The sequence below is a fragment of the Mustela lutreola genome, chromosome 7 (assembly GCF_030435805.1).
Source record: "Mustela lutreola isolate mMusLut2 chromosome 7, mMusLut2.pri, whole genome shotgun sequence".
Lineage (NCBI taxonomy): Eukaryota > Metazoa > Chordata > Mammalia > Carnivora > Mustelidae > Mustela > Mustela lutreola.
This window is the reverse complement of record NC_081296.1, coordinates 139736484-139759142: the sequence shown is the minus strand read 5'-3', so window position 1 is coordinate 139759142 and position 22659 is coordinate 139736484. Positions and strand designations below refer to the sequence as shown.

The 22659-nt window shown below is 41.6% G+C and overlaps 1 protein-coding gene across 5 annotated transcripts in view; it reads left to right on the top strand.

Moving 5' to 3' along the window:
• The first annotated feature begins 8110 nt into the window (after positions 1-8110).
• PSEN1 (presenilin 1) overlaps positions 8111-22659 on the top strand; it is a 72672-nt gene continuing 58123 nt past the window's right edge. Inside the window, exons 1-4 of one of the 5 annotated variants that reach the window (XM_059182897.1) lie at positions 8137-8270; positions 14253-14559; positions 18556-18634; positions 18727-18866. In XM_059182897.1, coding sequence (XP_059038880.1) covers positions 18780-18866 — 87 coding nt within the window. In that variant the 5' untranslated portion in view covers positions 8137-8270; positions 14253-14559; positions 18556-18634; positions 18727-18779. Of the gene's footprint in view, positions 8271-8555; positions 8695-14252; positions 14560-18555; positions 18635-18726; positions 18867-22659 lie in introns of those variants that run through there. The other 4 variants (XM_059182900.1, XM_059182896.1, XM_059182898.1 and 1 more) reach the window with 4 other exon arrangements.

The following is a 22659-nucleotide window of genomic DNA, read 5'->3' as shown; positions in this document are numbered from 1 at the left end:
TCTTGGGGACCCATTCTTTCAGAGTCTTGTTAAATAAATGGCAACATGTTGTAATTGTGCAGTGCATACTAGAAACATAACTTGAAGATGTGGGCTTAATTTTTGATGGAGTTGATATTTATGATTATTAGTAACGAAGGTCAAAACGGGCCATTTACCTTACTTCGGGTTGATCATACATTTGTGGAGAATACCCTCTTTTAGTATTCTATCATTTTTAAGTTCTGGTCTGGGAAAATTTCAGAAACCTCATGCTCCTTGCCATCTGTAAATTCATTTACTAGCCTTTTCACAAATTGACACCTCCTCCCCCCACTGAGCTTCACAATTCAAGTTCAGGCAATTTATTACTCCCATCTAACTATATTACTGCTTCTAAGGCATCATATTGGGTTTTTTGTTTTTGTTTTTTTAACCAACATTAGCATGAAGATTTACTCAGGTACTTGGTTTCGTCTTCTCCAGCTCTTTCCTGAATGTATTTTAAGGGACCCTTATCTGGAAGTCTTGAGGGCACATAACATATAGGGCATCACACCTCCAGTGAGATTTGTGTCTAGATCCCAAACTCCTGCCTTAACATTTCTGCATCAGAACAGGAATTCTCAGAGCTCTTGGGTTAAAGACCATTTATAGTAGTTTCACATCTGCTCAAGACCCGTTTTGCTACCAAGCTTAAAGTTCTAAAGTTTTCAACTTTCTTGTTTTCAGATTTGCATATAATGAACTGGCATATTCTAACGTCTGGGATAATACACATAAGAAATTTACAATAAATGGCTTGAGCTTTCTGGGTTGTCCTTACTGTTTGCCCATAGATTAATTTCAGTTTGGAAATCTTCATCTATATTGCCCATTTCAATTGTTAAAAAACTGTATGCAAGTCTTGAGAATCATTGCCTTCCCCCCCCCCCTAAGGTTTTATTTATTTGAGCGCAGGAGCAGAGGGAGGGGTTGAAGAGGGAGAAGCAGATACCCTGCTGAGCATGGGACTTGATCTCAGGACGCTGAGATCAGGACATGAGCCCAGTTAACCGACTGAGCCAGTCAGGTGGCCCTTGAGAATCATCCTTGATCTGGCAGTTAGAAAATGAATACACCTTTTCCTCATTTCACCTTATAATTTTAAATATGTACATTTGTTGACAGGAAGAAGGATAAGTTGAAGTTCCTTTCAAACCTCATACACCTGAATCACCTGGGGATCTCCTTAAATGTAGACTGATGCGGGAGGGGTAAATACAGTGGGGCTGGACGTTTTGCATTGCTCACCAGCTTCCAGGCGAAGCCAGTTGCTAGCTGATCCAAGCACTGACTACACTTTGATTAGCAGTTGAACGTATGTACCCAGTACAGGTTTCCTCTGCTATCCCAAAAGTTGAGTGTCCCTGTGAAACGTTTTGAAAGCTGAAATGGCATAAAGCAAAGCAACAATAACCATTAATTTATATGGGAATTTTGTTTGAGTTCTCCCTCACCAAAAAATAATCTCTCCCAGGTTTACCTGGTACCTTAGAATACATCTTGCTAACAGATGCACAAAATAAATCGAGATAAAGCACAGATGCTCACAGACCTAGTTCAAAGCTGTGGTTGCTTGATGCTGAATACAGTCCCCGGGAAGGGACTTGCTGGCACCCCTAGATGCATGCATGGGCTGTGTGCTGCTTTTATAAGGGCTTGCTGCAAGACAAGTCGTTTTCGCTATATTTTCCTTTCCTTTTCGTAAAAGTGAAATTCCTCTTCAGATTTTCTTTTGGTTAGCAAAACCAGGTGCTACTGTAGGTTTTTCATAAAAGTGAAGTAACTTGACTTCTGAAAAGCCAGGGGATCCCATATTAGTATTTTATCCTAACATACTACACAAATGCGGCTCAGTTTTCTTTTTAGGTAGATTATAAAGAGAGCATTTTTTTTTTTAAAGATTTTATTTATTTGTCAGAGAGAGAGAAGGAGCGAGAGCGAGCACAGGCAGACAGAGTGGCAGGCAGAGACAGAGGGAGAAGCAGGTTCCCTGCCGAGCAAGGAGCCCGATGTGGGACTTGATCCCAGGACACTGGGATCATGACCTGAGCCGAAGGCAGCTGCTTAATCAACTGAGCCACCCAGGCGTCCCAAAGAGAGCACTTTTTGAGACAAATAGATGCATAATATGTATGTTCAGGAATATACGGCAGTCTTTGAAAAAAGGTGCTTAAGAACAACTCTTAATGTTCTAGGCTTTATTCCCAGCCAGTACCAGAGCCATTTTCTCCTTAGAGAACTCTGTTTTTACTTATTCTGGATCTTACCATAGCACTTCTCTATGAGGTGGAGGCAAGTGATGATTTTGTGGAGTGCTGTTTCAGGTACTAATCAGGCACAAATGCTAGATACAGTGGACAAGTGGAGAAACTGCTTGGAAGTCAAATTGAACTAAGCACATTTTCTTATATATGAAGTAAAGAAGTGATATTGTTAATAAGTAGTATGTATATGAGGCTTATTTACCCTTTTTCTGATGAGCTCTATAAATGTTTCCACTTTTAACGCAAAAAGTGCTGAAAGGTTTTATGTCAAAATGGTTACAGATATTTTCAGGACATATTTCAGCTGCCTTTTAACAGTCCAATATTAAGAAGTCCTATATTGCTCAGCAAAAGATGATGAAATTGATGTCTGAATGTCCCGGATATAAGGCTATGAGAAAGAATCCTGAATAGGCAAAGGAACACTTAGTCTGGGTGTCAGGAAGAAAACTGGGAAATTCATATATTTCAAACCCAGGAACTATTACTATAGCATTTATACTATAGACCAAAGTAAGCTTATAATTTTTTGATAAATGGTAGATTCTTTTGAACTGTGATTATGTTGAATTATTTTATTTTTTAGGTTTTATTTATTTACTTGACACAGAGACAGCAAGAGAGGGAATGCAAGCAAGGTCAATGGGAGAGCAAGAAGACGGCTTCCCACTGAGCAGGGAGCCCGATGCGGGGTTTGATCGACCCTGGGATCATGACCTGAGCCGAAGGCAGACACTTAATGACTGAGCTATACCCAGGCACCCCTGATTATGTTGAATTATTGAAATGATTTGTTTGCACGAGTGCTTACATTTTCATCTTTATTTGATAGGATTTTTGCCTTTGGTTTTACCACTTGTCTTGTATGAAGGCCAAATTAGGAATAACAATCTAAAATCCCCAGGAATGAAAAATTTCTATAAGCAAAAGTAAGTAGGGGCGCCTGGGTGGCTCAGTGGGTTAAGCCGCTGCCTTCGGCTCAGGTCATGATCTCAGAGTCCTGGGATCGAGTCCCACATCGGGCTCTCTGCTGAGAGCCTGCTTCCCTCTCTCTCTCTCTCTCTGCCTGCCTCTCCATCTACTTGTGATTTCTCTCTGTCAAATAAATAAATAAAATCTTTAAAAAAAAAAAAAAAGTAAGTAAAAGTTCTTTGCAAGCCATGTTGTTTTCATTAAATGACACTCCCAAGTATGCCTGCTGTGCCCCTTCCCATAGGAGTTGGATTTATGATCTAGCTTCTCATGCCCAGGGTGACAGCTGAATTGTTAACAGGGCCCCTCTGTTTTTTTGTGTAATTTTTTTTTAGCCATTGAAGCACTTCATATGCGGCATTCATCTTAAATGCTAGGTAGAGGGATAGACATAAGACAAGATTTCTCTAATAGCTCTGATAGTCTAATAATGGTGGAGGAATCATGATAGGAATACTAATAGACATAAAGTACTGTACCAACTGTCAAACTTGATTGTGTTAATTTGATAGTCAAGCAGGAAGGGACAGTAGGAAGATTCTCAGCAGAGGCAGTAATACCTAGAAGGGAACTTAGAGGTCACATTTATCTACCCAAAGCAACACTACTATAGTGTTCTTGACAGGTGGGTGTCTGGAGGCCTATACATACATTGGATTCTAATTCATGGTCTAGCTCTGTGCTCCTCAAGGTTTTAAGTTTGTTAAATAATTTTGAAATTCAGTTCTTCAAACACACATAAGCATATTTCAAATGTTTAGATGTCATGTGACTAAGAAAATCCAGTTTTTTTTTTTTTTTTTATTGCAATAAAGTTGAGGTGCTCTATAGCCAAATATAGCCAGTGCCTAGCAATACTATATGGACATTGCAAATTATAGAACATAATTGTGTTTGGGGCGCCTGGCTGGCACAGTTGGTAGAGCATGTGACTCTTCATCTACTTAAGGGTCGTGAGTTCAAATCTCACATTGGGTATAGAGATTACTTAAAAATCTTAAGAAAAAATTATTATGGTTTCAGAAAGCTGTTATTGGACAGGTCTGGTCTAGATGTTGATATCAACCCAAGGGGAGAGGAAGTGCTTGTTTATAAAATCTCATGGGAAGCACTTTTAGTAAATCTTCATTGAAGCAAAAATTATTAGGTGTGAATTTAAAAATAGTGCTAAACAACTATTTTTCCTGTTTTTTTTTTTTTAATAACAAAAAGAAAAACCAGTGAACACTTTACATTGTAGAATCCAAAAACCGAAGGTTCATTTCTTTACTGTCATACTAGGAAGTATACTGTACCAAATAGATTGGACTGTTACTGTAGAGATTGCATTGTTACTAATTGTTACTATAGAAAGCTATAAAAGTTTCATTTTCAAGTATTTTATTGAGGCACTTTTTTTTAGAAAGGAGGGCACAAGTTCTTGGTTAAGGAGGAAATTAGAATTTAATAAAACACTGACAAGCAGAACTGAAAGCTAAAAATATAAGATAGCTAACCCTTAAGTCCAAGTCTAAGAGAATCCTTGCAAAGAATAAGAATGAAGTGAAAAATGATAAGATAGTGGCCAAGCACCAAACTCTGATGACAGTATTTATTGTCATCGTTCAATTCTTTATTCCTGTAAGAAACAGGGCAGTGACATCATGTATAAATAAAGGCAGGGGTATCGGTTGGTAGAGCTTGTGACTCTTGGTCTCAGGGTTGTGAGTTCAAGCCCGAAGGTAGCAGAGTTTAAAAGAAGGTAGACTGCTTTTACGTGGGAAGTGTTGAGTTGCACTGATTTGGAATTAAGTGTAAATAACTGGCCTTGGTTCTCTGATTGACCAGGTCTCAACTTCACATACTAGTGACTAGTGACTGAGCTAGCCTTAGTCTCTGACAGCCTCTCTCCCCCCACCAAGTGGTTCTAACAGGTCTGGCACTCTGGATTTCACATCTGCTTCATTTATCACCACTTAGTATTGGCTTCTGCCACCATTTATTTTGTTTTGTTTCTCCATTCCTGCTCCCAAGTCCCAAACACTTTTGGGAAGATAAAAATGTACCACTACACGTATTTTGGACCTTGAGTGCTGTTCTTGAGTGGTGTACTTTGCATTCTTTTACTGAACCCCAGCTCCTTTCCACACATTCTAGCTTTTATCTTTGAACCTCCAGAGCTATATAGTGGTTGTAGAAAAAATATTCACTGAATGAGTAAAAGTCCTTTGATTCTCCCTACCCCCAGCAAGTAAGTCTCAAGTTTAACAACCTTAACTTTAAAAATGTCATTAGGTGAAATGCCTGGGTGGCTCAGTAGGTTGGGTGTCTGCCTTCCACTTGGGTCCTGGAATCGGGTCCCACATCAGGCTCCTTGCTTGGGGGGCCTGCTTTTTCCCTCTGCTCCTCCACCTATTCATGCTTTCTTTCTGACAAATGGATAAATTCTTTTAAAAAAGAAAAAAATAATGTCATTAGGCATACTCTCCAGTTCTAGCTTTCCACTTTATGGTGACATGCCTCTTAAAACTTTGCTTTCTATAGTTAATGATAGCTAACTCCATCCATCCTATCCAGAAGACCTCCCCATTCCACTGGCTCTGGTTTCTAACTTTCAGTTTCTTGATCCTTGCTCAAGTATTTTCTTATCTTCATTCTTCAGTCGGGACTAAAGAACACAAAAACAGCCTTGGATCCTATCTGCTTTCCACTACTTTATTGAGATTCCACAACGAGTAGCTTATAGTTACATGTGCCTTCCAAATGCCTCTAGTCTCAAATGTTTGTATGACCATTCCACTGATGACTGGTGAGGGCCTAAAGTAGACGCTGTGACCTTGTGAGAGGTTCAACCCTAGCCTTAAGGGTCCACCATGGACATTTGCTGTTTGGTGTCTAGGATATTACTTTTGTCCTGGTCTTAAATCTGTGTCTCTCCCAGTGTCTTTGCTGGCTCTTCCTCAGCAAATCCTGAGTATTTGCATTTATTTTAATTAGAAAATTTTTAATTTTTTTCTTTTAAGATTTATTTGTGCCTGGGTACCTAGGTGGCTCAGTTAGTTACGTAACTGACTAATGATTTTGGCTCAGGTCATGATCTCAGGGTCCTGAGATCAATCCTGCTCTAGAGTCCAGATTCCAATTTCTGCTTGAGATTTTGCTTTGAGACTCCCTCTGCTCCTCCCCACCCTTTCTCAAATAAATAAATAAAATCTTCAAAAAAAAAAATCTATTCAAGTAATCTCTACACCCAACATGGGGCTCAAACCCATGACCTGGAGATCAAGAGAGTCACCTGCTCCACAGATGCCCCAAAGATGTTTGAATTTCTAAGAAGAGAAGACAAAGCAAAAACTGGTGGAAAAGTTATCTGTAGTGCAGTGACTTAAAGTCACTGGTTGCTTTTTTTAATCACCTTTGTTTACTTTTTGCAGGAATGTGTTCTGACATAGTTGTATTTATACATATACATACATCTTGTGTCTTTTTAACTTAACAGAATAAGAATGTTACAACCTTCATAATTTTAATAACATTCTGTGAAGTGGATGAATAATTTATTGTAGGATGTTTAGCTTTCCAATTTTTGTTATAAATACTTTATGAATATCTTTGCACAAAAATTTTGTATTGAGATTGTATCTAGAAATAGTTCACCAGAATTTTTAAGACTCTGTTGCCGTTACCAGGTTGTATTCAAAGAGATTGAGTCAGTTCACAAATAGATGGGATTTAGCTATGCATGTTTGACAAATGTATTTAACTGTTTCATGTGCTAGACACTCCGCAGCACTTGTAATATAGAAGTGAACAAATAGGGAAAATAAAATCTTACCCCTGTGAAATTTAAGGAGGGAAGAGGAAATGAGCACTTTAAAAAATATCTTCACAGTGGGCTGTCAACATTTCTATTCCCCCAACTTATCTTTTCCCTGTTAATGGAAAAAACTACTGATGTTCTTAAATATGAAGCATGTAAAACCTGTTTAAATCTGTTCATGTACTGGGTTAGGAGAGGAGGGAAGGACTGGGGACTGGTGCTGCAGGAATATGAGAGGCTGGCTATCTTGGGGGAGGGATTTAAAAGAAAATGATCATTTGGCCAGATGCCATCCATCATTGATTTCATTGTCAGTTTTCTGTTACCTGTGAATTTGAACATTTCTCCATTCTTCAGCTTTGGTTTTACATGATTGTATTAATTGTTTACTTTTAGCTTTCTGATGAGTGTGCTATCTTAAGAAGTTAGTTACTGGTACTGTCTTTACCGCAATTTGGACGGAAAGCTGGCAGGTGCGGAAATTAAGTGATCCTTGAGTGTAATTCACTGTGTACCAGTTACTCTGGTTTGGGGATTTCAAAAATAAGACACATATGCTCTCTGGAAGCGTATCATCTAAGATCTTAAACCTGGAGCCTAAGAATCCTGGGCTATGCTTGTTTCAAATGCAGTTTCTCAGGTTCCTGCCCCCCGCCATAAGTTTTGATTCATTGGGTAGGATGTGAAGAGCACAGGTATTGGTAATTTTAAATCAGTCCTCATGACTGTCGCAGCTGATTTGCAGTGATAAACATTACAAATAGGTAGTAATAGATAAATGTTAGATTTGAGATGTCATCACTTGTAGGCCGGAAGAAGCAACGCAGGGCCTAGGTGACGTAGAAACTTTGGTCCTCAGCTCGAGAGCAGTCTCGAATCCCAGGCGATTTCAAACTCACACTAGCACTCTGGGCAAGTTCGTCTAGGTCCCGGGGCCGCTCGACAGCGTTTGCCCCTCAATCTGCGCGCGCCACCGGAAGCTCCACCCTCTTTACCAAGGTCCAGCCCCCTACGCCAGTGTGTCCCGCCCCTCCCCCGGCCGACCGCCAACGACTCCAGAGCCGGAAATGACGACATCAGCGAAGCTTTTTGGGCGGGGCCTGGGCCGGGCAGCTTTAGAGGCCGCGATTTCACATCGGAAACAAAACAGCGGCTGCTCGGGAAGGAGGTTTCCCTGCGAGCGGCGGGTGGCGGCGGCAAGGGAGGAGTAGGTGCGTAATGGGGAGTTGGGGGAGAGGGGAAGGCGTCCCTCACTCGGTGTGTACACGCGCGGTCGCGGGTAGGGCCCGGCCCTTTGTCGTCGCCCGGGCCGCGCAGCTGGTGTCCTCGAGGATGAGGAGCGGGGCGCGGCCGGGCGGACACGGAGGAACCCCGTGTGGGGAACGAGCAGGGGCGGCCCGTTTCTCCGGCTCCGGGCGCCGCGCGCGATCAGGTTAGAGAGCGATTCCTCTCCGGAGGCTGGGTCCGGAAGTGCTGGTTTCCCGAAGACGTTTCAGGACGCAGGTGCCGGGGGCCGGGACTGACTGTCTTGACTGGAGCGGAGCCGGAGAAAGAGGAAGCGCCTTGCCCTGGGTCTGGTTGAGCAACTGGTGAAACTCCGCGCCTCTTGCCCTGAGTGTGTCCTTGTCCGAGGAAGTGAGTGGCGCTCAGGGCTAAGTCCCTTATGCCTTATGTTCGCGGCGGAGAACAGGGTCTGATGCTTTTGCCTTGGTTGGGACTGTCGCGAGGCATGATGTTCAGTGCTTTGCATGTGTCTTAGATATTTGCGTTTTCTTCCCGCTCAGGTTCTTTTCAAATAAATAATCTTCTATTGTAGGAGACTGATTTAATAAATTTAAAAGCATTTGCTGCCTGCTTTGGACAAGCTGGATATAGTATTCGGGGTTTACTCTGGGAGATAAGAATAGGGTGCAAAAAACTATGTATGTATAATGACAATATGACAGAGCAGACTGTAAAGCTCGCAACATTTTTTGACGTTTAAGGCAGGTAGAGATCACACCTGGTCAGGGAATCTTATTGGAATTATCTTTTACAGTGGAAAGGTTTTCACCCCTGGCGTGGAAGTGGATAGGGCATCATAATCAGAGGATGTATTACAAACAGGGACCCTCTGAATCACAAGCGTCCAGAAGTAGATTGGAGCTAGTTGCATTTGACTAATTTCAGTCACCTGCAAAAGCCTATTTTACTTCTTAATTCATTTGCAGAGTTCAGCCAACTTAAGGTTCCTCCCTGCGCCATCTAATAAATGCTCAACTACAAGAAAAGGATCCTACTTACTGAGTGTATGGATTCCTTCTCGCCCCATCTCCCCTCCTCCCAGTAGGTAACAGAAGTGGCTTCTATCCTCTGGTTTTCCATTCTGTTCCTGGTCCTTAGGTAGACAGTTCCCACAATTCTGGGTATACTTTGTACTGACTGAATGGATGTGATTTATTGCCGAATTTTAGACTGCTGCATGAGTTGTAGACTGCTGCATGAGTTCCCATGTCGGGGGAACCGGAGGAGTGAAGTTGATCTCTGAAAACCACCCTAGCAGGAAAATATAGCATTTTTCTGTTGCCATAGCATATGTGGTCCTCTTCTCTCAGATGCAGGCTCTCTCTGCTCCTGCTTTCCCACAAATACTGCATATCATAGGGGAGCCTTTTTACAACATATTCTGAAAAATCTTTAAAAAAACTCTAATCCAGGGCGCCTGGGTGGCTCAGTGGGTTAAGCCGCTGCCTTCGGCTCAGGTCATGATCTCAGGGTCATGGGATCAAGTCCCACATCGGGGCTCTCTGCTCGGCAGGGAGCCTGCTTCCCTTCCTCTCTCTCTGCCTGCCTCTCTGCCTACTAGTGATCTCTCTCTGTCAAATAAATAAAATCCTTAAAAAAAAAAAAAAAAACCCTCTAATCTTACTTCTCCTTCATGTGATAGATGTTAGGCAGATACGGAAGGTGTGTTAAGAGTGGGGCTGTTGTGCTCAGAACTTTAGGCACATTAATCTGATAGTGGGGGCTAGAATGGATGAGAGAATTGAGGTGACTTTTACATAATGCAGGTGAAATAAGATGAGAGTTTGTTCTTTGGTGATGACAGAGGCTTAGGAGAAAAAAACGAGGTACCTGGGTGGCTCAGTTGGTTAAGTGTCTGCCTTCGGTTCAGGTCATGATCCCGGGTCCTGGGATTGAGCCCTATAGCCAGGCTCCCTACTTAATGGGGAGTCTGCTTTTTCCTCTTCCAAGCTCCCCCACCCCTGCTCATGCTCTCTCTCTCTCCCCTCCCCCCCATAAATAAATAAATAAATAAAATCTTAATAAAAACAGGAAAACCAGGAACAGGACATGGCAGCTAATTGAAAAGCAAGGGCTAAACTGTAGAGCTGGCTAGAAAGCTTTAAGTTTGAGGAATGGTAGAGATGATTGTAGAAATAAGGAAGTTAGAAGCAAAGAACTAAGTCTAGAGAGGAAGATGAGGAAGTGGTTTGGAAGTATCACTTTTGAATTGCCAGCATGTGAAGCTGTCTTATGGACAGGCCTGGAACTGTAAATAAATAATTTAAATAGACTTACTAGTTGATGTTGGAGCAGTGGAGGAGATGCCTACTGAAAGGAAGGAAATAAAGAGGCCCAGGCAGACCACGTACAGAGACGGAGTGGGAGAAGGGTGAGAGGGACTGGCTAAGGAGAATTAGTGATGGGAAGAAAACCTCCATAGTGCAGTGTCAGAGGCTCAGGAAGGAAGGGAAGCTTTGGGAAAAGACTGTCAGGGAGTTTTAGTATCTGGGTGGGTATAGCTGAAAGAGTTGACGATTTAGAGCAGCACTGTCTGGTAGAAACTGTGTGAGTGGGCCACCTGGATAGCTCAGTCGGTTAAGCATCTGCGTTGGGCCCAGGTCATGATCTCAGGGTCCTGGGATCAAGCTCTGCATTAGGCTCCCCCTGCTCAACGAGGAGTCTGCTTCTCCATCTATTCCCCCCTCCCTCGGTTCATGCTTGCTTTCTCTCTCTCAAAAATAAATAAAGTCTTAAAAAAATAAATAAATAAAACTGTGTGAGCTACAAATGTTAATTTAAAACTTTTTCATAAAAAAGTTTTATGAAGGTAGGAAATAGATAAAATTAATTTGAATAATATAATTTATGTAGCCCAGTACGTATAAAATATTTTAAAATTAATTAATTAATTAATTGATTTTGAGAGAGCAAGAGTGAAAGCGCACGGGCAAGGGGAGGAGCAGAGGAAGAAGGATATGCAGACTCCTCGCTAAGTGGGGAACCCAGCTGTGGGGCACGATCTCACAATCCTGAGATCATGACAGCTGAAATCAGGAGTTCAGAGCTCGATTGACCGAGCCACCCAGGCACCCTACATCTAAAATATTTCTTTTACTTTTTTTTTTTTTTTTAAAGATTTTATTTATTTGAGAGAGAAAGAGCACAGAGAGAGAGTGAGATAGAGAAGCAGACTTTCCGCTGAGCAGGGAGCCCAATGTGGGACTCCATCCCAGGACCCTGGGATCATGACCTGAGCCAAAGCTAGGTACTTAACACCCAGGCACTCCCATCTAAAATATTTTCATTTCAACATGTAATTAATATAAATATATACTTGTCTGACTCCTCCTCTAGATAGTAAGCTTCTTAAGTAAACAAAAGTATTACCTGCTATTAGCATCCCCAGCACCTATCACAATGTCTGGTTTTGTAGAAAAAACCCAGTAAGTGTTGGTTTTTTAAAGTGTGTTAATATTTGTTTTTTATAGTGCCTTGTACAGTTCCTTAAACTGATCTAAAGCACACAAATGCAAGCATTGCTGAGTATAACCAATGATTTATAAATTAATTAGGTGTGAGAAGTCATGTTTTCTTTAAAGATTAGTTGTATTCGATCCATTTCCACAGCAAATTTGAGACAAACTGGGAGTGATCATACTTTTCATGTAGGCTTATTGAAAGTAAAGGTTTCTTGGGGTGCTTGGGTGGCTCAGTGCGTTAAAGCCTCTGCCTTCGGCTCAGGTCATGATCCCAGGGTCCTGGGATGGAGTCCCACATCAGGCTCTCTGCTCGGCGGGGAGCCTGCTTCCTCCTCTCTCTCTGCCTGCCTCTCTGCCTACTTGCGATCTCTGTCTGTCAAATAAATAAGTAAAATCCTAAAAAACAAAAAAAGTAAAGGTATCTTGGGGAAAGATTCTTTATAATTACTATAAATATTGATAGGACAAGACGATAGTCTCATATTTATAATCATGAAGTCCAAAAGCAGCTGAAAAAACTGAAAGGCTTTTTGTAATTCATTTGACAGAAAACTCTAACCTGAACCTATTATTGCAATTTAAGATTATTTATATGTTTCACTGTATATTTATTAAGGTGTTTGATTTTGTAGTTCTATCTATGACCTTGAGAGGGCATTTTAAAACATAGTATTTATACCTTTATAAAATCTGAGAAAAATAGGAATTCTAAAAACAGTCCTGAAGATTTCAGATAAAGAATTTTGGATTTGTATGTCTTTCTTCATTTTCATTGCATCCTCTGAGCTCATGTAACCATTATTATTTTAAAACAGTTACAGTAATTCCAGGTAGCCGACCTCCCCCAAACCCAGTGCCTTAAAGAGTGTTTGTTTTGACTCGGGGCTTTGCTTTAAGGTATAGGACTATGGATCAGCTAGGACAGTTCTGTTTTGCATCTTTTATTCTGGGGCCCAGGTTGAAGGGGCAGTGACTACCCATGGTAAGCTCTTCTCAAGGCGACAGCTGAACTAAAAGAAGTTAAGTCCAACTGTAAAAGCACAGTTCAGGGGGCACCTGGGTGGCTCAGTGGGTTGAGGCCTCTGTCTTCAGCTCAGGTCGTGATCCCAGGGTCTTGTGATTGAGCCCCGAATCAGGCTCTCTACTCTGCGGGAAGCCTGCTTCTCTTCCTCTCTCTCTCTCTGCCTGCCTCTCTACCTACTTGTGATCTCTGTCTGTCAAATAAATAATTAAAATCTTCAAAAAAAAAAAAAGTGTTAAGAAGCACAGTTCAGGTGTCTGGGTGTGCTACATCGGCTAAGATCCCTTGGACCAAAGCAAGTCAGATGATTGTGCCGAAAGGCATGGGTGGCTAGTAGACTGCACCCACCTTGAAGCCAAAGCAAGTCTCAGAGCCAAGCCCAACATCACTGGAGTGGAGAAATATATTTCTCCGTCAGGGATGCCTGGGGAGGGAGTGAATATTTGCTGAATAATAGTCTAATCTCCCACAGATGGCTCACAGAAGTAGAGTGGGATGGAAGAAAGAAAAAAATCGCCAAATAGATGGATCACTACCCTTGCTCTTTTTAGAGTCTGCCACCTTCACAGAGCCTCTTGTAGGACTGGGGAATTTACTTGCTCCCCAGTCTCTTGAAATTCAGAGTCTTTCCAGCATATATTCTGGAAGTTGTAAGTTAATTTCAAATTATTTTTATTTAACTAACTATGAATGCAGTTTGGGGATTGGTTACATTTATTATTGGATGTGAGCTTTTGAAAACTCAAATAGAGGCTCTCCCAGCCCATTCGTGCAGTCAGAACTTGGCTGTCTGTGCAGGAAGAAGCTGTCAAGGTAACACTAAGGCTGATTAAATCAACTTTCATGGAAAAAGAATAAATCACAAGTTCATTTGAAACCTAAGAAACTCTTAGCATCACAATACAAAGATACTTAAACATACTTTTCATGGTTTTCTTTTTAATTTTTATCTATGTGTCAGAGAGAGAGTAGGCATGCTTGAGCACAAGGTGGGGGGGGAGTGGTAGGCAGAGGGAGAGCTTTGCTCCTTTGATACTTTTTGAAGTGCTGATGGATAGGTTTTGCAAATTCAGCACATCGAAGCCTTGAGATTATTCATATTCTCCTGGGTTTTTTGTTTGTTTGTTTTTAGTTTCTTTGTGTATAATAGAAATTGTAGTTGCCCATCAGAGAAAGATTTCTTTTTCCTTTTATCTTTTATAAAGATTTTATAAAGATCTTTTATCTTTTATAAAGATTTAGCAAGTGTCTTGACAAAAAGGAAATGGATGGCAGTGAATTCAAGGGTTATGCTCTGTCAGTCTCAGAAAATCTTTAGCAGGTGGCCAGAGAGAGAAAACAGCCAACTCTGGTTCTTTCCCTCCCCCCTTTGCAGGCCAGGTCACAAGATCCTCACTTCCCAGCAGCTATCTTTTTTTTGTTTTCAGGGCAAGAATGCTAAGAATGTTATAAAATCAACGAGTGTCTTTTGCCTTGCCGTGCTGCCTGGACACACAGCCTTCTGGCCTTTTTCATGCAGTCATCAATTGTTTTCAGCTGTTACTGGACCAGAATCAAATCGGGCTTGGCCTGTGCCTTTCTTTGTACCGACAGTGTTTGTTTGTTCCAGGCCTGACTGAAGACCTAGCCCCTGTTACTTGCCTCTGCTTCCTACGAAGCTCCATGTAAAGAGCAGCTCTTCCCTCCCTGGAGGGGAAGGAAAGGATCACCCTGTAGTGTTATGATCTTCAAAGGGTTAGTGGAAAGCACGAGCTTTCTCTAATTGAACTGGAAAAGACGTGGGCTGGGCATCAGAACACCTGGGTTCTGGAACAGATGTCATTTGCCTCATAGTCAAGCACTGCCAGATTCGGTCACCTTTCCTGACCCGCAGTTTTCACGTGTAAATAGAGATGTGCCTTTGAAAATGCTATCAGGATATGCTAAAGTGACCACGGTATTATTGATTTCTTCCAAAATTTGAGAAAACTTCAGTTTGATAACCAGTTTGTGTGGTTTCTTGTAATAGCTGAACAGATCCTGTAAACATAAGGCCTAATAATGGAAACCAAATTAAAATGACCAGATTCTCATTACAACTTATTTTTTTAAATAAATACTAGTTGGGGAGCCTGGGTGGCTCAGTCGGTTAAGCATCTGCCCTCAACTCAGGTCAGGATTCCAGGGTCCTGGGATCGAGCCCTGTTCAGCGGGGAGCCTGCTTTTCCCTCTGCCCCTGCCTGCTGCTCCCCCTACTTGTTCTCTCTCTCTCCATCAAACAGATAAATAAAATCCTATAAATAAATAAATACTAGGACTATATATTGGGAATGCTTTTGACACTTCAGTTTTTAATTTATAGTTAGACCAGTCATTGAAGTTTAAGATCTCATTTACTACTTTTTCAAAGATGTTTACTTCTAAGCAGCAATTTTAGTAGTAGTAAAAATCTTCTTGCTCTCTGTCTGTAAGTACTTTTTTTCCCTTCCCAGCTCAATTTAACTTAATGCTCACTGTAAACTAAGAGCAGGGATGGTTTTACACAGAGGCAACATAGCATATTATGTGAGGCTTTACTCTTCGCTCCTTTGCTCACTGGATGTGACCTTGGGCAAGCGAGTAGCTTCTATGGGCCACATTGTTTTCATATGTAAAGTGGGTGAAGTGAATATAATTAGTTATATAGAATATAATTAGGTAAATCCTCTCAGTGTCTGTCTCTGCGTTTTGATATAAATAGACATCCAGTAAACTCCTCCTTAGTCAATGGACAGTCACTTTTCTTCTATTTTATCTGTAAATGTAATATACTGTATTTACTTTTTTTTTCTTTATTTACTTTTTATTTTTACTTGCATGGCCCTTTCTTGCTTCCTTTGCTTGTTTCAGTTGGCTAACACTATCTTATTTGTTATTTTGTTTCTAAGGGATCAAATGCGAATATTAATGACAGATTTCTAAGGGTTTTTCTGTAATAGAGGTGTAGTTCAAATGATACGGTATAGTCTTCAGGGCAGCCAGTAGGAGGAACCAAGTGCAGCTTTTTCTGTTTGCCATCCTATGGCATTTCTGGGTTAGCTGCAGTAGTAGGTACTGTACTAAATATTTTTATGGTAAAGAAGGAATAATATGTGTTCTGTTTGCTATCCATTAATGCTACATCAATATCAAAACTTCAATTAGATCATCAACTTTTATAAGTCTTAGAAGCATAAGGGCGCCTGGGTGGCTCGGTGGGTTGAAGCCTCTGCTTTTGGCTCAGGTCATGGTCCCTGGGTCCTGGGATGGAGCCCTACATCGAGCTCTCTGCTCAGTGGGGAGCCTGCTTCCTCTTGTCTCTCTGCCTGCCTCTCTGCCTGCTTGTGATCTCTGTCTGTCAAGTAAATAAATAAAATCTTAAAAAATTAAATTAAAAATCTTAGAAGCATAAATAAAATGTTTTTAAAAGCGGGGGCGGGGAGGGCACCTAGGTGGCTCAGTTGTTAAGCATCTGCCTTCCAGCTCAGGGAGCCCTGCATCAGGCTCCCTGCTCTACAGGAAGCCCGCTTCTCCCTCCCACTCCGCCTGCTTGTGTTCCCTCACTTGCTGTGTCTCTCTCTGTCAAATAAAGAAATCTTTAAAAAAAAAATTAGAAGCATAAGTCAGAACATTTACTCTCACTCAGTACTATTGTACTTAGAAAATATATTGGTTCTATTGGCATTCCACCTGTCTTTTGGGTAAGGTAATATACATGCTGCCAAGACTCAATATTATTCATTTTAAAAGTTAGAACTAGGGAAACCTGCGTGGTTCAGTTGGTTACGTGTCGCCTTCAGTTCAGGTCATGATCCCAGGGTACTGGGATCGAGTCCTGTGTCCAGCTTCTTGGTCAGTTGGAAGACTGCTTCTCTCTCCGCATGCCGCTCCCCCTGCTTGTGCTCAGTCTCTCTCTCTCTCTTGCTCTGACATATAAAGAAATAAAATCTTAAGAGAAAAAAAAGTTAGGACCAATGGTATGAATAACTTTAAATAGAGGTTTATGTCTACAGAAATCTCTGAGTATAAAATTGAAGTATATAGCAAGGTACGCATCGTGGGGGTACAGCTCAGTGCATCTTCACAGACTGAAATCCCTGTGTAGCTAGCACTCAGATTGAGAAACAAAACATTACCAGTACCCCCCCCACAAAGCTTCCCACATCCCCCTTTGAGCAAACAACCACCATAAAAGTAAGTGTTCTCTATTTGTATTTTTAATTCACTTTATTTTAAAACAAACTTACATTAATTGTGTCTTAGTTAGTATTAATTTGCAATCCCTTGATCCATGTCAGTTAATCGTGGGCTGAAGCTGGAAGGGAAGAGAAAGGTTGGCATGGTATATAAAACTATGTGGGGTAGAAGGGAAGCATACCTTGATTAAAAATTTGTCATGGTTTAAGTGATCTAGATACATGTGTAATTAAGAGTTAATTTGAACTCAGTACTAGAGAAAAAGTTACTTTCTTTGTTTGTTTTTTAACCTGCTTTCTGTGTTTTTGATGAAAAAAATCACTAGAATATAAAAACAGTATTTAGAGGATCAAGGATCCTGAAGTTGAGAGTGAAAATGAAATAGGAGTTTGACAAGATATTTTCACGTGTGTACATGGTGATGTTTTAGTCACTATGAATGAGAATACTGCTTAGATACACGAACAGATTTCTTTCTGTATTTCTGAAAACTTTCTGTGGAAAGGAAAATTGAATGGAACTAGAGGGTATTATGCTAAGTGACATAAGTCAGTCACAGAAAGACAAATACCATATGATTTCACTAATGTGTAGAATTTAAGAAACAAAACAGATGAACATAGGGGAAGGGAAGGAAAGATAAAATAAGATGAAAATTGAGGGAGAGGCAAACCATAAAAGTCTCTGAACTCTGGGAAACAAACACGATCATTGGAAGAGAGGTGGGGGTTGGACGGAAGGGGTAACTGGGTGATGGGCATTAAGGAGGACACTTGATGTAATGAGTACTAGGTGTTTTATGCAGCTGATGAATCACTGACTTCTACCTCTAAAACGAATTTAAAAATAAGAAAAGCAAAGTTGAAATCATAAAGAATTGGCTGATGGAAATTAAGGCAGACAGACAGCAAATGGGAATGTGTGTCGTTCCCCCCGCCCCCATCTCCCACCCACCAGGAGAGCGAACTCTGGGAGACCAAATGATGTGTGGAAAGAAGGCTGTGCCAAGATGCCAGGGAGAGAGAGACCTAAGGCTCGGAGTTAGGAGTCTGTGATTTTTTCCTGGTCTGCCCAGTTGTGTGATTTTTAAGCAAGTCAGTGAACTTAGGTTCTCTTCTGCTTTTATAAAACAGGTATGTTACCTGTTTACCCGGGCTTGGGCATTTTGGTAAGGATAAAATGAGATGACAAAATTTTGCCAAAGTAAAAGCACTAGACAATTTTATGGAGATAGAAAGCTTAGGGTTGAATTAGTCAGCATAGAAAAAGGAATGTTGATGAGAACATTCTTTAATATCATTTAGCTCCATTTGCTCTAAATCTGAAATCAGATATTTTTTGATTAAAAGTATTTGGTTTCTCAAGTAGATCTATTAATTACTGAAGAGATATCTTGAGCTAACAAAAGTTTGTCACTTGAAATTGATGGCAGATGAATACATTTCTGGCTTACAAATTACAGATACAGAAATATTCTAAGTACTTGATTGGTGTGAATAGATTTACTCTGGGTGACCTGGTAAAATCCTATTTCAGACGTAATCCGGAAGCCCACAAGTGACAGCCTTCGAGGTCCTTAGAAAGCTTGGCCTGGAGAAGAACACATGAAAGAAAGGTTTGTTTTTGTTGAATGCAATTTACAAAAGTGTTTAAAAATGAAAGTATAATTGTAATGCACAAAGGATTATTTTCTTTTTCCCTTTTCAGAACCCCAAGAGGCTTTGTTTTCTGTGAAAAAGTATTTCTATACGGTTGCTCCAATGACAGAGTTACCTGCACCCTTGTCCTACTTCCAGAATGCACAGATGTCCGAGGACAACCACCCGAGCAATACTGTACGTAGCCAGGTACAGTGTCAGCCTCTGAAATTGCCCTTGCCAGACTATGGACTTAGTGACCACCTTCCCTCATGTCCAAGAGAGGCTGAGGGGGCTGAGCAGACTTTCTCTCCTTTTCCGAGTTTCCCTATTTGCTGAACTTAAAGTGATGGTAAAGTATTGTATCATTTAGTGCTGGGGACACAAGGCTGTGTGAGACAGTTCCTCCCTGCCTCGGATATTGCCTCCTGCATTAAAGCCTTCAGCTTCCCCAGCTGTTTATTCTTTCACCTGTATTGCTCTTACTCTACCATGGGTTGAGGACATTTTATTTGCTTTTATTTTTTCAGTGCCTTTCATGGTTCTTACTTTTTCAGTGCCTATCGTGGTTCCTGACACAATGCCCAGTAAATGCTCACTGACAGAATGCACGTGATGAGTGCAAGGCTAAGTGTAGAAATCCTAAGAGAGTTCAAGGGAGAGAATCAAGAAAGGGGTGTAGGGGCGCCTGGGTGACTCTGCCTTTGGCTCAGGTCGTGAGTCCAGGGGCCTGGGATCGAGCCCTGCATCGGGCTCTCTGCTCAGTAGGGAGTCTGCTTCCCCCTCTCTCTCTGCCTGCCTCTCTGCCTACTTGTGATCTCTCTGTCAAATAAATAAATAAAATCTTAAAAAAAGGGGTGGTGTAACCAGTGGCATGGGACACAGACATCAAATCAACCTGCAACTCTGATAGCTAGCTAGTCATTTACAGATTGAATTTAGACCCCACAAATGGCCTGTGAGATGGCTGGCAAATGGGTAGGATTTTTAGAGGTCGATCTGGAATTGGGGAAAACAACAAGGCCAACTATAAACTATGCAGGCTGCGAGGGGTCAGGTTGGGTGGGGTGGGGTCACCCTTCCCTTTATGAGAACCAGTGAGCAGAACCAGTGGTGGAAGGAAACCGGTTCTGGGTCAATAAAAAAAGAGTTGTCTCACAATTTACCGTACAGCTGCAAGGGTGTGGTGTAGTGTTATCTTGTCACTAAAAGCAGTCACAGAAGCTGGAAGACTGCCAACCAGATCTGCAAAGGATTAGTCTGGTTAGTCTGTGGAATGAGCAGTGAGCGAGAGCAGCAACTGGATAGCCTGGAAGTTCCCTTCAGACTCATATTTAGGATTCCAGTCAAGGGTCAACATGTGAGGAAGAGACTTCACAAAGTAGACTTTGATGGATGGGTAAGATTAGAATAGAGCAAACCGGGGTGTCATCACTGGTGGAAGAAATCCCACTAGTGCAGGGAGAATTTTCCTAAAATATAAATAGACAGGGAGGCAGTATCCAGAGCTATGTCATCAGAGGCAGATCACACTGTACTGCCAAAACATTTTTAATCAAGTGAAATCAAGATAAAATGATTCTGGGGGAAGCCCTGAAAGGGAACACAAGCTGTAAAGGGTAGTGTGTAGCCTGAGGGGTGTGTGGGGGAAGGGAGAGCAGAGGAGCTGCTGCTTTCTTGGTTCCTGGGGGACAGTGGGTGTTAACAAAGACTGGTTTTTGTGGCAACACGTTTGCAACAGTTGCTGGATTTGCTCCTTTTTGCTATTTTCTAGGAATAGCTTTTTGAGAAGTTAGGATGAGGCCAGATCATGAAGTTTTTGGTAGTTTGGATACTACAGACTTTGTAATCATCTTTAAACTGTTACTTGAGAGAGGGAAAGTGGGGACAGCCCCAACTTAGTTTCTGGGTACCCCTTCCTTAGCTGTTTTATCTTTTATCTTGTGGATCCATTTGAACAAAAGATTCCACAACTAACATATTTTGGGGAAAAAAAACACAAAAACGACCCCCCCCCCCCCCAAACAGGTATATGTCACTTATGTGTCCCAAACCTCTCACAGGAGTCTCATCTCAGCATAAAATCTGGTCTGAGATCTAATTTTTTTTTAAGGATTTTATTTATTTATTTGACAGAGAGAGATCATAAGTAGGCAGAGAGAGAGGAGGAAGCAGGCTTCCTGCTGAGCAGAGAGTGGGATGCAGATCATAACCCTGGGATCATGACCCAAGCCAAAGGCAGAGGCTTTAACCCAGTGAGCCACCCAGATGTGCCTGAGGTCTTATTTTAACCTCCCCATCCTGTGCTCTCATGTCTTATCTTATCTCTTATCTTATCTCTCAGCACCCTCTCTCTCCCTGACTGCTTCTTCAGTTCTGTCTCTGGGTCCTAGATTATTCTCCCAGTCTTCTCAGATGTCTCCCTTACTTGATTTATTGAGGTCACCTCCTGAGTCACCTTATCAGTGAGGCCTTGCCTTCCTCAGCGCCCTTCCCTGCCGCTCCTTACACCCTGTCTCTGCTTTCCTTGTGTATAGCGCTTATCTAGTATTTCTAGCTTGCTGTCTACTGCCTTCTTGTGTTTGCCTGCCTCCCTCTGCCATGTAAACCTGAATCCCCAGCTCCAAGAGCACTGCTTGGTATGTAGTGAGCTCTCCATTATTAATGCAGTGTTACTTATATCCCTCACCCTCAGGTTTTGTGGGGCTTTCATGGTAATTTTTTGGATTGCTCTTTTTTTTTTTTAACACCTTAGTGACTAACATATTAAAATAAAGGGTGCTCTGGGGGAAGTACAGTTGACACAGGATTTTTATTGATAATTACATATACTTAGGTAATATTAGTTAGTCTTAGTTCTAATGTTCTCAGTGGTACCTTCCAGATCTCTTAGGGCACCACTGCTCAGAATATCATGCCTGATTTATTTAATTTTAACCCTGCCATTTGATAATGTGACATTAAATAGATTTATCTTTTATTTATTTTCTCAAAAATATCTTGTACAGGGGCGCCTGAGTGGCTCCAACAGTTAAGAGTCTGCCTTTGACTTGGGTCGTGATCCAGGGTCCTGGGATCAAGCCCTGTATCAGGCCTCCTGCTTACTGAGGAGTCTGCTTCTCCTTCTCCCTCTGGCCCTTCCCACCCCAACTCATATTCTTTCTTGAATGCTCTGCTCGCTCTCTCAAACTTAAAAAAAAAGTCTTCTACAACTTAAAAGATCTTCTGTATACATTCTCATACTTTCCAGTTACCGTTGGATAGGTATTAGTCCTGTTTTATTTTATTTTGATTTATTTATTTATGGAGCACCTGGGGGGCTCAGTTGCTTAAGCATCTGCCTTTGGCTCAGGTCATGACCCCAGGGTCCTGAGATTGAGCCCCTGAGCCCCACGTCAAGCTCCCTGCTCAGTGGAGAGTCCGCTTCTCCCTCTCTCTGCCTCTTCTCCAGCTTGTGCATGCTCACACGCTCGTGCTCGCTCTCACTTCTCTCTCTCAAATAAATAAATAAAATACTAAGAAAGAGAGATCTGTTTACTTGAAGGGGCTGGTGGAGAGAGAGCAGAGGGCAGGGCGGAGAAAGAGAGAATCCTCAAGCAGGCTAGCTGCCGAGCCTGAGCACAGAGGCTGAGGCAGGGCTCAGTCCCAGGACCCTGAGATCATGACCTGAGCTGAAATCGAGAGTCAGGCACTTAACCAACTGAGCCAGCCAGGTGCCCTATTCCCCTTTGATAGTTTAAATGCTTGTCCAGGATCACATAGAAAGTTAAATGACAGACCTGGAACATAAAACTGTACTTTCTCATGTCAAACTTCCTCCAGTGTTCCTTCTGTTCTCCCAACTATCTCTTACCCCAGAAAAATGTTAGAAAACTGAAAGGAGATACTGGATGAAAAAAATTCTGGGGAAAGAAAGCACTAAGTGTATATTCATTTTGTACCAGTGTACTTAAAAAAAGAAAGAAAGAAAAAGGAAAAGAATCTCATTGTTAGCTTTTATGGC